Source organism: Chrysemys picta, chromosome 11 (assembly GCF_011386835.1).
Source record: "Chrysemys picta bellii isolate R12L10 chromosome 11, ASM1138683v2, whole genome shotgun sequence".
Classification (NCBI taxonomy): domain Eukaryota; kingdom Metazoa; phylum Chordata; order Testudines; family Emydidae; genus Chrysemys; species Chrysemys picta.
In genome coordinates, this window is record NC_088801.1 from 77,180,066 (window position 1) to 77,197,848 (window position 17,783).

The 17,783-nt window shown below is 41.8% G+C and overlaps 1 protein-coding gene across 10 annotated transcripts in view; it reads left to right on the forward strand.

Moving 5' to 3' along the window:
* DIP2A (disco interacting protein 2 homolog A) overlaps positions 1 to 17,783 on the forward strand; it is a 200,231-nt gene that overhangs the window by 165,320 nt on the left and 17,128 nt on the right. For 8 of the 10 annotated variants that reach the window (XR_010591669.1, XM_065562263.1, XM_065562261.1 and 5 more), the window contains 11 exons: positions 56 to 170; positions 1,327 to 1,528; positions 1,807 to 1,916; positions 2,040 to 2,120; positions 5,149 to 5,272; positions 6,727 to 6,848; positions 7,174 to 7,285; positions 7,629 to 7,738; positions 9,608 to 9,738; positions 13,256 to 13,424; positions 15,206 to 15,376. Coding sequence is in view for 8 of the 10 variants with exons in the window: in XM_065562263.1 (XP_065418335.1) it covers positions 56 to 170; positions 1,327 to 1,528; positions 1,807 to 1,916; positions 2,040 to 2,120; positions 5,149 to 5,272; positions 6,727 to 6,848; positions 7,174 to 7,285; positions 7,629 to 7,738; positions 9,608 to 9,738; positions 13,256 to 13,424; positions 15,206 to 15,376 (1,447 nt within the window). In the remaining 2 variants the exon portion in view is untranslated. Of the gene's footprint in view, positions 1 to 55; positions 202 to 1,326; positions 1,529 to 1,806; positions 1,917 to 2,039; positions 2,121 to 5,148; positions 5,273 to 6,726; positions 6,849 to 7,173; positions 7,286 to 7,628; positions 7,739 to 9,607; positions 9,739 to 13,255; positions 13,425 to 15,205; positions 15,377 to 17,783 lie in introns of those variants that run through there. The other 2 variants (XR_010591670.1, XM_065562264.1) reach the window with 2 other exon arrangements.

Below are 17,783 nucleotides of genomic sequence, written 5' to 3' on the forward strand. Positions count from 1 at the left end.
CATTATACGTTGCATCTTTTCTAGTCCTATCATTCTTCTGTCCTTTGTGTTCTAGGATAGCAGTGTTTTCTGTGACCGTTTTGCATGATGATCGAATAGTGCTTGTGGCAGAGCAGCGCCCTGATGCATCAGAGGAGGATAGTTTTCAGTGGATGAGCAGGGTTCTACAGGTAGTCAGATCTGTCCTTTCTCTTTTTTCAGGTGAATAAGGCTAATGTATCAAATGAGAATATCAGAGCTTCTGTTTTCTATATAAACAACCTTACCTCCAAACTGGCCAAAGAAACCTCTGACAAGCTCACTTCTGACGGCATTTCTGGGGTGTTAGCTAATGGAATTTTTTTCAAGAGCAAAATCAGTTTGTTCTTGAGAAATGATTTCTGCAGTTCATTTTGATTGGAATTTTCAAATCCTGCAGAAGATAGTTCAATTTGTAATTCGTTAGTCTTTATTTTTGCCAGTGTCCTTTGGTCTGTTTGATTCTGAAAGAACTTAATGTTGAACTTATACAAAATATCAAAAGCAGACTTCTGTTTTAGAATATTTGTTAGCAGCATGTGTGATTTGGGAGTGCGCCATGTCTCCTGTATGCCCCTAAATTGAACAGCTACTTTAGGTCATGGTGTCCACTAGTAGTCCGGTATTTCTGAAGTAGCCAGTCACTTCTAAGGAGGCTGCAGGGTGCGATAACTGAAAGAGCAGGTATGGCCGAGGAATCAGAAATGAACTATGAGGGAGGGTAGGACTGAAGAGAACAATGTAAAGAGAGATGCCTCTTACGCTGAGGGGAAAGCTGTGTAGGAATAAAGAGACAATGGTCTCTATATAAATTCATAGGATTTTAAGTCTTCCATTACCAGTTTACTTGGTAATGGTAAGGATGTCATTCATAGAAAGACAAGTATGACCCATTTCTGTTGTTCTGCGTGGTTCCCAAGCTGGAGCAGATAGTGAGTGTTAAGCAGCTAAATGTTTCCCCGCTATATCTTCTTGTGGTTTACATTCTACTGTGTTTCTGTGGTTGCACTGGACACACTAAGTACACTGTGACACAGTTTTGGCCTTCACGACCTTTCTGCACTTATCACCCACATTTTAGTAACTTCCCTAATCAGTGTTGGGCTTGACTGCACGAGCAGAAATATGGATCTGCTCCCATTGAAGTCATGGCACAACTTCTCTGAATTCAGTGAGTGCAGAATTGGACCCTTTATTTGCAAATTATGGTGCAAGTAAAATTTGTGGTGATATAAATTACTTCAGAATTCTTGTTCCAGCTAAGTGCCATGTCACTGTACGTAACGAATTCTTTTTTTCCCCCTCAAGGCAATTGACAGCATTCACCAAGTGGGTGTGTATTGTCTTGCTTTGGTTCCTGCCAACACCTTGCCGAAGGCGCCACTCGGAGGAATTCATATTTCAGAAACGAAACAGCGCTTTCTAGAGGGTGCTCTGCACCCTTGCAATGTTTTGATGTGTCCTCACACCTGTGTTACCAACTTGCCTAAACCTCGACAAAAACAGCCAGGTAACTAAAGCAGAGTATGTAGCTTAGCCTTCATGTTTGTCTCTAAATGTTGTGTCTCGGTAACTGAACATGTTAACGTCTGTGTTACCAGGTGATGTTTGTTCTGTCAGATCTGATGTTTGGTTTCAGCCTCTCACCTTCCTTTTTTATTTGTTTAACATTACATTGCATTAGTTATTTATGGTAATATGCATGCTTAATTATTAGTTATTATTTAATTATGATTGGCTTTGTTAAATTGAGTTATCCTCTCCATTTTGCTCAATTTGTTTACCCAGATGTTGGTCCTGCTTCTATGATAGTGGGCAACCTTGTTGCTGGAAAGAGAATTGCACAAGCCTCAGGGAGAGATGTTACCCAGCTGGAGGATAATGACCAGGCAAGAAAGGTAGCACTGAGTCTTTTTGAATGTATCCAAGGGTAGTAGTTGTTATAGTACCCTACTGAAGCTGAGCATGGTATGTTTCAAGGGAGTTTGAATGTTTTCTGTCCTGTCTTCTTTCTGCTTCAGTTCCTGTACTTAGCAGATGTTCTTCAGTGGCGAGCCCAGACAACCCCAGATCACCCTCTCTTTCTATTGCTGAATTCCAAGGTGAGATGCACTTAGTCTCATTTTCAGATCAAGTAATGAGTAAAATTATTTGGGTTTGAGGAAGGGAAGTGGCAGACTCGTGTTACAGCCTAATTATTGACGTTGGGGGGACTCCTCCGGTTTCCAGCACACTTTAATGAATCCACATGGTCAGTATTTTAGCTTTTTCACACTGTGCTCACTGTCTGCTCCCTCCCTAGAACACTAGTCTACATCCTGTCTAGTTTCAGAGAGCTGCCGCAGCTGCGTGTCCAGCTTCTCTCAGATTTGAGGTCTACACCATGCCTGGCATTTGTGGTTTCGCACTCATTGCCCTTTGAGTAGAAGGGTAAGAGAAGGCAGGCCTCGCCAGAGCTGTGACGGGAGAAAAAAGCAATATGGTCATGGATCCAGGGCACACATTGGAGGTCTCCGTTCCCGCTTTCTTGGGTTCAGGGGCACCTCTGTCCCTTCCACTAGTGCCAGTGGGCTCTACCTCTTTTGGGGACGGTCTGACAGTCAATGGAATGTGTTCATGTACAGTGTTCTAGAGCTCTGGGTCATCAGATGGGCCCGAAGGCTATGTCTACACTGCGGTTAGACAGCTGGCTCGGCTAAGGGGCTGTTTAATTGCAATGTAAACGTTCAGGCTTGGACTGCAGCCTGAGCTCTGGGACCCTCCCACCTCATAGGGCCCTGGGCTCCAGACCAAGCCCGAACGTCTACACCACAATTAAACAGCCCCTTAGTCCAAGTATCTTAGCCCACATCAGCTGGCACGGGCCAGCACAAGTTTTTAATTGCAGTGTAGACATATCCTAAAAGTCCACTTGGTTAAGGACTGCCTGTTACTGCTGTGACCGAGAGCAAGCTAGCCGTGCTCAGCCTCAGTCAGCAGGGTTGCCTGTTTGCAAACACTCTCTTGGGAAGGAGTGGATCTGAGGTGTTGGACTCATCAGCTACCTTGTGACCCTCCACCTTGCTGGCAAATAAAATGTGTGTGCAGGCAAGCTAAGGTGTTGGACACATGACCAGCACAAGTGGTCTCTGAAGAGCCGGTTGTTGGGGAGGGAGGCTGTCTTTATGGTAGCGTTTGTAGCAGCAAGCACTTCCAGAGCATGGAGGGACAGAAATTCAGTTACGGTTTAAAGTTTTGCTGTGTGCTCTGTCACTACTGACGGCGGCGGTCAGAAATGTGAAAGAGGACAAGACCTGAGTCATTGTGGTCACTTCAGCTTGGGCCAAGCAATGTTAATCTGTCCTGGCAGCCCCCACACCATACCTCTGTCACCAGACATTTCAGTTATGGTTTACTGGGTGATTGTGGCAGTGCTTGGATATTCAGGACACTCAGGGAAGGGAGGGCTCCTGCTGGGAAGATCTCACTGCCTAGGAGCAGACAAACAAGTGGCTCGCAGAAGAGGAGTGGCAAATAAGGCCTGTTTGTACAAGTTATCTAGGTTAACGTAGGAAGCAGGGCAAAAGTCAGTCTTTGAGAGGCTTAAATGTTGGTGGGGTAGGGGCCTTGTGGGCGAGCTGATGAATGCTGTATCAGCATATTCTGTCCTGTGTCCTAATCCAAAATCGGATTTCCTCACTGGGACTGCAGGGCTTCGACGACCACTTCTCTAAAATGTTCCCCAAGGCTGCAGAGTATCCTACTGCAGTCCAGGAAACCTCCACGCTGAATTGTTACCCCCAGAAATGAAAAAAAATTTTCACTGACCTGAAAGTTAACTGCAAGTTAACTGCCATGTTCATTAGCAGAGCTCCTCCGGACTCCTGGTTACCTGTTTTGCTAGCTAGGAATGTTTACTGGCGCTCCCTGTGAGGGCCTGGTATTACTGTCTACTGTGCAGTACAGAAAAATATCATTAATGAAGAGAAATTTAAAGCAAAGTGCATTAAATTAGGAAATGCAAATGTAGGTATCAGAAATGTAAGAGGTAAGCACTGAATTAAGAATAAAATAAGTCTTTGACTCAGACAGTTAAAGTAGTGGGGGAAAGTCTAACTGTAAAGGTGACGAGCCTTTAAATAGCGTCAAGAGAAGGTACTTGGTTGTGGGGCAGGGGATGGAACGAGAAGTGGGTGAAGGGAAAGGAGAGTAGACTGTAGCACTGTAAGGACTATTGAGGATTTTCTGTAGTGCCCCCTGTACAGACTTGCTGGAACAAGACCCCAGAGGTGAAAGAATGCTTTAACTACTTTTGTTTTCTGCAATAATGAATCATTTTACTGGCAGAATCAGAAAAGTGTGCTACATTTTCATCATCTTGGTTTCTAATAACAAAGATGGGTTTCAGCTATTAAATTTGTGTGGAAAGGCAAATCTAGAACTTGTACCAAAGTATCTTCATTATCTGATATTTATAATGCTGGTGACTTGTAAATATGCGAATTACAGCACAGCCAGTTCTGTGTGCATTTTAAGAGGTTTTGGTGCAATTGGCCCAGTTTCTGAGCTGCTAAAGTATTTGAATATAGTTAGGCTTGGCAGGATTAGATTTTTACTGGTAAATGTCAATAAATGCCGATTTCACTATACACACGAAAAAATATTTCCATCGATGATGATTGAAATTTCCATGTAGGCAAGGTAAGAAAAAAGCTGCTTGAGAACTTATTAAAGTTTAATTTAAGGCTAATATTTTGAGACATGGTTGACAATTTGTGTTTCAACGGTTATAAAGCTTTTAGCTTTTTGAATCAGTGTCTATTTTCTATAAATAATTGCCGCCCCACTCCCACCTTTGGCTGACTCCCCGATAAAATTAAATCTCTAAAAAATGAAAAAAAAATGCTTAACCCATAATTTTGCACAACTGTGAAAATTAAAATTGATAAAAAATAAAAAACTTTAAAATAAATATCTGTATTAGCTGTCGAAATTATAACTGACTGAATTCTGCCATTCTAAATGTAGTTTCAACAAGTCTTTAATTCTATCCGCTACGATGCTAAAACCATAATTGAAATGAAGTGTTAGATCTAAGTGTCAAAATATATTTCCTGCCAAGTTTTCCTAAGTCACGTTTGTACTATACAGGGCACAGTAGCTAGCACTGCATCGTGTGTACAACTGCACAAGAAAGCAGAGAGAGTGGCAGCTGCACTGATGGAGAAGGGACGACTGAATGTCGGAGACCATGTCGCTCTGGTTTATCCTCCAGGTAAGAGCATAGAGACAGCAGATACTGTAAAGTCATCAATTGTGGGTAAAGGAACGTAAGCATCTCGATGCTTGAACAGTCCCACAATCCATCTCCGAGTGACCAGCATGTAATTGTTAAGGGGAAGGCTCCTTCACTTCTCTGCTTTTTCTGCTAAGCCAATTCTCCAGTTGGCAGGATAAATTTATCAAATAAATCTATGAAGGTCAGATGGAACGTGTCTGGACAGTTGTGCAGTACCATGCCATTGGGAAGTGAATAGGGAATGAATGTAGATCACATGAAAGGTACCACGTTCTCGGTTCCAAAGAGTGAAAGGATGTGTGCGTTCACAGAATAGGTACAGTAGAGGGCCAGTGCTGACCACAAATGCACCTGTGTCCTAACAGGAAGTGACCATCTCTAGAATAAAGAACAGGAGTACTTGTGGCACCTTAGAGACTAACAAATTTATTAGAGCATAAGCTTTCGTAGACTACAGCCCACTTCTTCGGATGCTACTCTGAAACCGTCTCTAGAATGAGTTCATGTTTGGTCTCTGTCACTAATGCATGCTTGTAAATGTAGAACAGGAGCGTAAAACTCTGCAAAAAGGGTAGTTTAGAGACTGCATAATGTTAACTTATGAAAGACAAATTCTGTATATATTACTTTGAAAGACCGGATTGCCCACTTTATAATCTACCACACCATCTCAAACTTCATGGAATGTATGAATCAGAGAATCGGAGAAATGTAGGACTGGAAGGGATCTTAACAGGTCAGCTAGTCCACCAAATGTACCTAGACCATCCGTGACAGGTGTTTGTCCAACCTGTTCTTAAAAACGACCAGTGACAGGGGCTCCACATCCTCCCTTGGTAACCTGTTCCAGTGCTTATCTGCCCTTTTGGCTAGACAGTTTTTCCTAATAACTAACCTAAGTCTTCCTTACTGCAGATTGAGGTGATTTCTTCTTGTCCTACCTTCAATGGACATGGAGAACAATTAATCACCAGGCTCTTTAGAACAGCCCTGAACATGTTTGAAGATTATTAGGTCCCCCCTCAGTCGTCTTTTCTCAAGACTAAACATGTCCAGTTCTTCAACCTTTCCTCACAGATCAGGTTTTCTAAACCTTTGATTATTTTTGTTGTTCTCCACTGGATTCTCTCCAGTTCTTTCTTAAAAGGTGGCACCCAAAACTGGACATTTTATTGAAATGTATTTCAACAGATCTTCTCATTTGAAGAACTTAAATAATTACTACAAATGTACTAATATTTAAATGCAAAAACTCAAACCCCCCAGGACTGGCTACTTCCAGAGGCAGGGCACTGGTTTAGATGGACCTATTATGACAAATATATGCGTATAGACTTTTGATTCTTAAAATGTATTGAGGATATTTTTTGGAATTGGTATGAGAGATTATAATGATTTGTGAAATTAAAACTAATTTTTGTCCTTAACAGGAGTAGACTTAATAGCAACTTTCTATGGCTGTTTATATGCCGGCTGTATACCCATAACAGTTCGACCCCCTCACCCACAAAATCTTGCTACGACTCTGCCCACTGTCAAGATGATTGTAGAGGTATGAGAGATTCCTTTGTGTTTTGTTTTTGTTTTGTTTAAAACTGTTGATCCAATAAGTAAAAAATTGCCCAATAAACCTCATGGAACGGTAAATATAAAATAATATGAATTTCTGAAAAATGTAGTGACCCTCTGACCCAGAGTCTATACATGTTTCATTAAACTAGTTAAAAACTTGTTTTCCATTATCACAATTTTCTTTTGCTTTGTTTACAACTTTTTTTATAATCAGCTCCTTCAGGTTGGACTGACTTGGGTGGATATTAAAGCACAAGAACTTCCATTCATTAGTTTTGTTAACTTTTTGAATGTACTTTGTACAGGTCAGTAAGTCTGCATGTATCCTTACAACACAAGGAATAATGAAACTGCTGAAATCCAAGGAAGCTGCCACAGCTGTAGATATTAAAACATGGCCCACCATTTTGGATACAGGTACAGATGTCTAACTACTTGCTAATAATATATTAAGATTTACATTTGGACATGCAAAGAAGTGTGGATAACTGAAAAGATGCATCATGGCTTTTCCAATATGATTTAAAGCTGTTAGCATAACTGGCTGTCTTTGCAAGGATGTCCGTTAGCTTGGAGACCTGTTAATTACTTATCCCGTTAGCACAGCTGGCTAGCTGGATTGGTGTTGAGTCTCTCGTATTGTGGCTGCATGTCAATCCATAAACCATGAATAACCTAATAGTCCAATGTTTTAAAGGTTTACTGCTCTACCTTTTCCAAAATAATGTGCAATTGTATTGCTTTTGTGTATTTTAAATAGATGATATACCTAAAAAGAAGGTGGCTAATATTTTTAGACCTCCATCCCCGGACATGTTGGCCTATTTGGACTTCAGTGTGTCTACGACTGGCATATTAGCAGGAGTAAAGGTATATTAATTGAATTGAGATGATTGTCTTAACTAGTTTCTTCACTGGAATCTTTTCATATTCTTTATTCCGTTCAACTCAATCTGGGAAGAAGCCTAAAAATGGTGAGAGATGTTTTAATGTAAACATATTTCAAATCTCACATTGCAACCAAGGTTTCTGTTGTAGACATGTCAGGCACAGCTGTCTAGAAATATTCAGTTAATGATGGTTATAGCTGGGGAATTGGTGAGACTTAAGAGAAGAGGTGAAGGCCTGGTCTACATTACAAAGTTGTTGTTGTTGTCAGCTGCCGTGCGTCAGTCTAGTTGTGCATGTGTCCACACTTAACTTTGTCTCGAACTGATGTAAGAGCTCTCTTATGCCAACATAGTGACACCACTTCCCTGAGCAATATTGAGCCATGGTCGATGTACTGAGGTCAACGCAGCATGAGAGTAGACACTTGTTACCTATGTCAATCCTTATAATTCTCCAGCAGCTGTCCCACAATGGCCCAGGCTGACCGCTCTGGTCACCATTGTGAACTCCACTGCCCAGGGGTCGCGTAGACCAGAAGCCCGCCATCGCCACCACCCACCATTTAAAGCCCTGTGAACTTTTGAAATTCCTTTTCTTGATTGCCTGACTTGGTGAGCACACTAAGCAGCTCTCCTTTGTTAAGTGCAACTGACCTTACTGGCTACACGCTCCTGTCTGGAGACAGGAGATATTGGATCTCCTGGACCTGTAGGGAGAAGACTGTGCAGGCACAGTTCCAAACCAACCATAGAAACGTCACCATCTGTGAGCAGATTGCTCGGAGGATGCAGGAGAAAGGGTACAAAAGGGACAAGCAGCAGGGCCACATGAAAGTTAAGGAGCTGCAGCAAGCATACCAGAAGGCCAAGGAGGCCAACAATCGATCTGGTGCTGAGCCGCAGACCTGACACTTTTACAAAGAGCCACTTGCCATATTCAGTGGAGACCTCTCGCCCATACACACCACTGTGGATACCTCCAAGAGCCCAAGTCACAGGTCCCTGCCGTGAACAGCAAGGAGGAAGAGGTGGACAAGGAGGAGAATGGGGGGACAGGCAACTGGGGGATCCAGCTGCATAGTGAGCCAGGACCTGTTTTTTGAGTCCAGTCAGTCGAGCACAGACGAGCCCAACGCAGGGGAAGGAAACTCAGGTAAGTGTGTAGATAAATTTTCCATTGCAGGGATGGCACCCTGTGCTAGGATGCTAATCTACCAATGGTGCTCCGCACTGTACATCGAAACAAGCACTCCTGCTGAGTACTTGCACCGCCGACACAAGGAGCCAAGTGTGCATGTGAACAAGTGATGTGCTGACTGCAATGGCTCTATGCCGACGTAACTTGCATCGACATAAGTTTGTAGCGTAGACATGGTCAGAGAAGGAATAGTCCTGAAGTTAAGGGGCATGACTGGGAGTAAAGAGTACCGTTCTCAACTACCACAGAAATGCTGTTCAACTATAGACAAATCACTTAAAGATGACCCTCAAAATATCTTAGGAAACACAGGGCTTGTACCTTCTTGTTCCTTTAGGATGCATAAAGAGGGCTTATGGAGGGGTTAAAAAATTTTTTCTCTGTTTTGGACCTTAGAAGTTTCAGGAATGTCAACTCTGGTCTTTCCTGTTTTTGCTGGAGGACTCCCTGGATATCTGCAGAGGTGCATTACTAGCACTCGCACCTTTATTGAAGTGGTTATTTGATGCTGAACATGACTTCCCTTATTCACATTGACTGCAAAATCATGGACTGTCATGGCTTCTACATCCAGTATTCCCAAGTGTGTTTAAACATGTAAAAATTTCCTGACATACATGAGCCTTTAGTGAGCCTGTTTTCCTTCTCCAGATGTCACATGCAGCTACAAGTGCCTTATGTCGCTCTGTAAAGCTACAGTGTGAACTATACCCTTCACGACAGATTGCCATCTGCCTTGACCCTTATTGTGGCCTCGGGTTTGCACTATGGTGCCTCTGCAGGTACAGTATTTTAAACCTTATACCTACCTGGGGCTTCCTTGCTTTTCTGTTTTCTGTTTGCCTGCTCTGTTTGCAGTCACTATTGTGGTACTTTCTACACCTGGTTATCTGGCAGCTTCCTGAGACCCAAACATATTTGTTTTGAACGGGAGAAGAAACATTGTTTGTAAATATGGGTTACTTGGATTTCAAGGACAAGAAAGAGGATTTCAGTATTGGTTTAATCTAGATCAGTGGTCCTCAACCTATTTATCATATGCAGCCCACAATGTATTACCTGGGCCGCAGGTTGAGAATCACAGTGCCCCCCCAACCTCTCCCCACAGACACCTATGCCCAGCGCCTCCCATCCAGAGACCTCTCCACAGAGTGGGACCAGGAGTGGGGCGGGGGGCCAGGTGGCAGGGACCCTGGACTTGGCCATGCAGCAGGGCAGCCCGGACCCCGTGGGGAAGCCCCTGGACTCTCTGAAGGGCTGGCCGGCGGCCCCAACCTCGTTGCGCCAGGCAGCTGGGAACCTGGACCCCATGCGGCCCGGCAGCCTTTAGCACACAGGTGGGCCGCAGCTGTGTGCTAATTGTGCCGCATGCGGCCTGTGGGTTGAAAACCACTGATCTAGATCAAATAAACTTCTCAAAAAGTGTCTCTTTGAGGCAGGGGCCCTAACTCGATACATGTACATAAAGCACCCAACACCAGGTTGGCATTATACAGTAATAAATAACAACAATATAATTAGAAGCAAGCAATTTAACATTCCCTAAAATGCAAGGGGAAGTATTTGGCTCAGATAGTAAAATCACTAAAATTCAACACATCCAGTACTGTTGTACAATTGTTCATCTCTCGTTACCTCATTCATTTTAAATTGAGTTACCCAACCAAATCCAAAGTAATTAGTTTATGATCAGCCCTCTGCTGTGGAATGCTTTCACTTTTTAGATGGTTAATGAATAAATACATAAATGGAATATAAGAGGTTTATTTAAACAAAGATCGAAAATCGAGACCATTGCAATAAGTCAGGCACCCTACATTTTAGATGGGGGGAAAAATAGTGGGGGAAGGAGAATAAATTTAATTTAAATCTTGAGAACATCTTATAGTTTCAGCAAGGAAAAAAAATTGTTTCAAAATACAGTTAAATAAAATCAGAGAATCTGTGTTCTTTACTGGTGTGCGTTTTTTAAAGGAAGGGGAGTTGCATATGAGGTGCTGTCTGTCCAAATGTTACATAAGCCTTGCCTTTACTGACTGTAAAGTGCTACAGTGCTAGGTTGTTCTCTCTGAATGCAGCATCAGAGAGTTTTTTATCTAGTTGGAGTACAGGATTGATCCAGAAACAGAATACAGAGGAGCTATTTAAAAACCCAAACCTATTTGTAGTACTAGCCACTGACGAGCCAAAAGTTTTTGAGGGGGAAAGCCTGGCAGGGAACATGGTCCCCCACTGAATGCGCACTGGAGAAGCTGGAACACTCCCAACCATACTCTTCTGAGCCTGTTTTTCAGTGCGCCACTGAAAGGGTTGTTCCTTTGTTTCCTTGACACTAATTGATTTAAGACCATATTTACCAATGTTACATCACAGAGACATACATCTGTCATTTCAAAATTAACAAACTATATTAAACAAATAAAGTTGGAACTAATTCAGATTCTCTCTTGCTTTCCATTCCGATCTGCTAACTGTGAACCAGATTCTAAATTAAAATCTTTGATATGAACATAGACTCTGTTCGTTAGAAGCTGACAGATCCAGGGCACCTGCTGGGGAGAACACAATAAAATTTTCATTGACATTGAAAGGTGAATGGATTTACAGTCAATCAAAGATCCAGTTGACCCATTAGGAACTGCTTAGTGCATTTTCTGCAAGACTGATTCTCTAACAGCATACATTTATCTAAGAAATATGTGAAAGAGAGTTGTATCTATGAGGAATAGTAACTACTGTGGGAACAGCAGTACCAAAATCTTCTGTGGGTAGGTAGTGACAAAACCCTTTCTGTAATAGGCTGGCATTCATATTTTATAACCTCAGTTCTTAGTACCCTGCCATGTATCTCATCAGATAGAGATCTTTGACTTTTCTGTCAAGGGAAAATCAGAGAGTATCTATTAAGAGTGGGGTTAAATGTATTTGATATATGCATGGTGGGTACAAATAAGGCTGGTTGTAAAATCTCGATGAGTTCTTCAACCTCTCTGTTGTCTCACATTCTGATCGATCATGTGCTGCAATTATTTGTTAACAATAAAATTCTCTATTGGTAGTTTAATTGCCAAAATGCAAGTTTTATTTTTTTAACATATGCTGTCTAGTGAAATGTTTAAACTGGCATTGCTGCTTCTCGTTAGTTTTTCAACATCATAAAAATAAGTTCAAGTCCTCCTTAAAAAGACTCCTCCTTATTTGTTGTCTCATTCTGAAATACATTTGGCAGGCAGTGTTTATTGACTACCTTTCTTGTTTTTTCAGTGAAGTTTGAAGTATTTCTTTATCTCTTGCCTTTTGTCCTACAATCAGAAAAATATTTTGTGTATAACACTAATTTTTCTCATGTAGCTTGTGTGTATATATAAAACTTTCCACTGAAGGCGAATTGAACATGCTGGTTTGTTTTTCTCTTACACTGGTATTAACTGTGAGGAAAATGGCCAGTTCCCTGATGGATTTAACCTGGGAATAGACTCATTTCTGAGACTTTGAGACCTCTAGGGGGTGGGTGATTTATACTGCTGGGGGGAGAGGCTGGGTTGAGTCCCCTCCTGCCCTGTATTCCTGCTTCATGGTCTGCCCAGTGGCTCCTCTGAGAGAACAGCCTCCACCAGCTGCTACATCTCTCCCTCTGCCCAGAAAGCAGTGTGGGAGCTGGTTTATGCCAGCAACGGAGACTAGTGAGATGGAGCCCAGAGCAGATCTCTTGCTGAGGAAGAGGTGGGATGTGGACAACAGTGGAGCAGTGAGGCTGAGGCTGACCACCCAGTTGCGGGGTGACTCTTTGGGTGGTTTTAACTTGGAGGTTCTGTGGGGGGCCTGGGAAGGTAGTGGAGGGCTCCGTTTGAAAACGGGTGAGGGACAATATGGGATCTTGCGTTTGAGGGGTCCCGGAGCAGACTAAGTGCCCAAGGTGAGAGTCCACTTGTCCTCAGCCCTTCGTTGTGACTTACTGAAGGTGCGTAAACTCTCCCTGAAGTTTAATCCCTCTTTACACTTTGGATCACTTTCTTTGGCTTGTATAAATGAAAATCACTTCATTATATTCGAGGACAGATTTCCCTTAGCTCTGACTCAAGCCGTCACTCTGCAAACCCCAGTGGTATGCCTGGATGCTTGCTTTTTGTGGAGGGCTGACTGAGTTTTAAACAGAAGCTCTGGGTACTAAGCTCTGCTATTGGTCTGCTTTATCTTGTTCTTCCTATGCCTCCCCGCTTTTGGCATGATGCCTGTTCAGCATAGTTGAAGTGTACTTTATCTGTGTGTTTCTCTCTCTTTCTTTTGGGTGGCGGATAGTGTATATTCAGGACACCAGTCTATTTTGGTCCCTCCTCTTGAACTGGAGAGCAATGTGTCTTTGTGGTTGTCTGCTGTCAGTCAGTACAAAGTGCGGGTCACCTTCTGTTCTTACTCTGTCATGGAGATGTGCACCAAAGGCCTGGGAACACAGACTGATGTTCTTCGGGTAAGTGGACTTCATTTCTGCGTTTACTAATGTACAAGTATCTCTCTAATGTTTTTAGTTTGTTGTAGGTCATCAGCTGAAAAATGAGCTCCTTTGCCGAATCTCTGAAAGCCTTTGATTATGCTTTGCTTCTTGGCAAATGCTGTAGTTGAAATTGCAGGAAGTTGTCACTTGCTCACAAATTTCAGAAAAAAAAAAATCACATTTTGGATTTGGTGTTTCCATGCTTGATCTCAAGTAACAAGGTATTTTTAGTTTTGAAATTTTGAGGGAAATACTCAGCAGGTTCAGTGAACTCGTTCTTTCTGAAAAAGGAAAGCCAAAAATAAAAAATCCTGCCACCCACTTGTCAATCCCTTCTTTTCCTATGTCAGAATTCTCCACACCAAACGTTCTGAACCATTAAGCTGCCCTTTAGCTGTTGAGACACACACACCAGAATGGACATCATAAACTGTACCCAGAACATCGCTCTAAATTTTGGGGCTTGGCAAGAACAAAAGTTTACCAGTTGAATCCTGCAACTTCCCATAAGTTACAAGTAACATGGATTTTTGGTGCAGTGCCACTTCTGTGAAGCTCTGTGTTTATCCCACACAGACTGACAACATTTTATATGTCTGGTTTACAGACCTCTCCCACTTCTGAGGCGCCTGTGCCATGGGGTAACACTGTACTTATACTCAGCTGACCAAACCTCTCTTTTTGAGCAACCTGAGCTAGGTGATCTCAATTTCCAAATATGGACGTTGGTGAGAATTGGCATATGAAAAATCAGGCAAGAGAGCTCTACAGTAGTGTTATACCTCCCAAAATCTAAGATGTTGTCAGAATTTCACCTTAGTCAATCATCACACTCCTAAAAGTCCTTTCCTTAGGCTCAGTGTACAACAGCAGCAGTTCGGGTGGACACACAAGCCCTTGAAAATCAATCCAAGTTTTTGTTGCAGTTTACACCAACACATCAATTTGAGCAGTGTCCCAAATAAATCACCCCCTGTATTTCTGATGTTACCTGTTAGCAGAACTCGTCTTGCACTTAATGCACTGGTTAACCAGTTATAGTTCCATATTTTTTGCTTGGCAAGATCTCTCTGGTGGTTTTTGGTATACAATAAAAGATCCATTATTTTGTACTTTAAGGGAAAAATAAATAAGCTTTCTCTCAATCTTTTTCTCTAAAGGTGGTAATTATACTGTAGTTCCATGTTCATCTACAGCACCCTTTTTCCCTTCTATGTTTGAGGGAAAGATTTCTGTATTGAGACCCATCATTTGATTGAAAAGGAACTCTGGTATATTTCAGCGGCAGGAGCGCTCCCACTGAAGCAGTGATTTTACTACTCAGAATTGTAGTTAGGGATTTTTCCTATGCTGGAATCATGCAAAGGCAAAGACCCTCAAGTGGGGACCTATTGTAGTTACGATCTTCAGAGGTTACTATCTTTGTTCATTCTTGCTGTTTATGCCAAAAAATCATTACCATTAACCTGGCTGACAGTAGTAGACTTCCCTTTGCCAGATAGTCTCGTTGTAATACCTTTCAAAACAAAAAGGGAAGAGGTTATTGATATTATATTTTTAAGCATAAGTATATATTAGTAGTATGTATTACATTTCCTAGGTCCCTCCTGCAGTAGACCCAATCTTTCCTGACATTTCTAAAATCAGTCTATCCCTTAATCCAACTGCAAAAGTAGGAGTCTCCTGAAATTGCTAATTTCTGTGTTATGAGGTATTGTGTTTTCTCCCTGTCTTCTTTCAAACACCCTCTCCAACAGATGAAGGGAGTTAACCTGTCCTGTGTACGAACATGTATGGTGGTGGCAGAGGAGAGACCAAGGATTGCACTAACACAGTCCTTCTCAAAATTATTCAAAGACCTGGGCCTCTCTGCACGTTCAGTGAGCACCACATTTGGCTGCAGGGTCAACGTAGCTATTTGCTTGCAGGTGAGATCGGATTGTAATCCTTCCCTTCAGCTAATGCGTATCAGAGAACTTGATTAGAGCTTGTGTCCTGAACAGATTTTTTTCTGTTGAATTTTATCGGTGGTTTGTTCTAAGCCCCGCACTCCCTGTGTGCTTTCCTACTACTAAATCACTGAAATAAATTCTGAAGGTTGGTTTGTTTGTTTTTTTGTTGGTTGGTTTTTTTTGCATGGCTGGAATGGGGGACTTTGAGTATATGACAGTCTTGCCCTTCTGTAGTGATGGATAGCCAACTGAGTTAGCTTTTAATCAATACAAAAAAGTGTACTGTGACATTATCAGCTATGAATGAACAGTACTAAGATAAATATGTAACTTGCTATGGCTGCGCATCATAAATATTCCAAGCAATATCATTATAGCTCTGTGGGATTATGATTTAAACTTTGCATTTTGATACTGGTGTATGTCTATATGGAGCAAATTGGAGAGTTCTTCAGATAAGAAATTCTGTGTTAAAGAAGCTGTCATGTTGACAAGCTCTACAATTTTCTTTGCGTGCCGTCTTGCTTATGTTATGTTTTTCTGGGCAAAGTATTTGTTGTCTTTGAATGTGCCACACTGACTTTTTCCAGTAAAAAAGTATAATCAGAGACAGAACGGCTATGCCTTTAAAATGCACAGCCCAGCATTCAGAGAGTGGGGAGGATAGCATTGAGTGGTGCCTTGTTTTGGTTATTTGGTACTTCAGTCACAGCTACATTTTTTGGCTAACTGAACCAGACTTAAATCTAGTTCTGTTAAACCACATAGATGTGATGCTCCCTCTCCCCAAAAAAGTAGTGCATGTTATTACAGAACATCATGTGGCTTTATTATAGGCTAATAAAGTGGTAGATACCCCTATATGATGACTGACTACATTAACTCTGTTTTGATAAAGGCAAGTTTCAATGAATCTGTCAGGTGTTAGGCCCCCTTCCTCCAAAGATGTATGCACGTGTTTAACATTACATACGTGGGAATTCCCACTGAAGTCAGTGGGACTACTCACATGCATAATGTTAAGCACGTGTAGAACTGTTTGCACGTTTGGGACCTTAAGTTGTAAATTCTTTGCAGTCAGACAGTGAATGGACATTGGAAGTCAGATAGTCAAAGACTGAGGTTCTGTACAGGCCGGGCTGGTGCAACCACTAGGCGAACTAGGCAGTGGCCTCGAGCGGCAAGTGGTTGGGGGCGCCCGGGCCGTCCTCAGACATAGGCAGCTGGATAGGGCACCTGAAAATTTGGGGCACCACTGGGTCTTAGTGTCCACCCTACTGGTTCCCTATCCCTGTTCTGACCCTTCCTGCCGGCTCTGAGCCTTCCTGGGAAGGGGATCTAGTAGTTAAAAGAGAAACAGTCTCCAGCCTGCCAGACCTATTAGCACAACACTGAAACTGTTCAAGAGCCATTCAAGGGGTAATGAAGACATTTAACAGGCATTTGCAACCCCCAGGTATCTACTGTCAGTTTCTGAATGTACTGACAAAAACAGTTGTGCATGACGGTCATATTTACTCAGAACATGTCAGTCTACAGGACCTTAGTGTAAAATTTGCTTTAAAAATATTTCATTAGTGAGTTGGTGAAGATTATAAAATCACATCTCTAAAAAAAAAAACTTGCATAGATTTTTAGATGCACAATCATCTTTAGCCTTAAATGCTTGGATCTTCAGACATATGGTTTTTTAAATAAATTCTTCAAAAGACCCCCCCTTATCTAAAATACACACTTTAATTACTATAGTAAAAAAAACTTACTTCCAAAGTCTTCCTGTCCTTTCTGTCCATCCATTTCTCCCTTCACCCCCTCCTCTCTCTCTCCCCCAAATTGAAGGCAGCAACAGCCCTTTGCTTCCAGATAGCTGAACAAAGAGTTTCCCTTTCTTTACTTCTATCTGATGAACTAGTTTTAAGCAAAATCATTACCTTAGTAAGAGATAAAATTCTTTGTTATGCCTAAAATCTTTGGAAACCTATTTTTTAAAGTTGGTGAAATTTCATAAACATGTCTATCGTTATGGAGGTATCACACAGCAAATTAGTGTTCCCTTTTTCTAAAAGCAATGAACATTGTTATGAACACACTAAACCTCTGTGACTGATCAATTTAAAATAATGTCTGTTTCAGTGAGTTAAATATGTAGCAATCTGGAATGATGACTTTTTGAAGGCTTAAGAGTACATTTAAAATATAAAATCAGCTTAGAAATACTGATTAAGAAAATGTCAAACAGAGAAGAGCTGCATCACGTATTCCATAATATTTAATGTCGTATTCAGCAAGACAGCTGACTCACCCTTACTACAAAGTTTTTGCAAATAAATGTCTGACAAACTTCAGGGCATAGCAAAAAAACCTGTCACTGACTTTTTTTTTA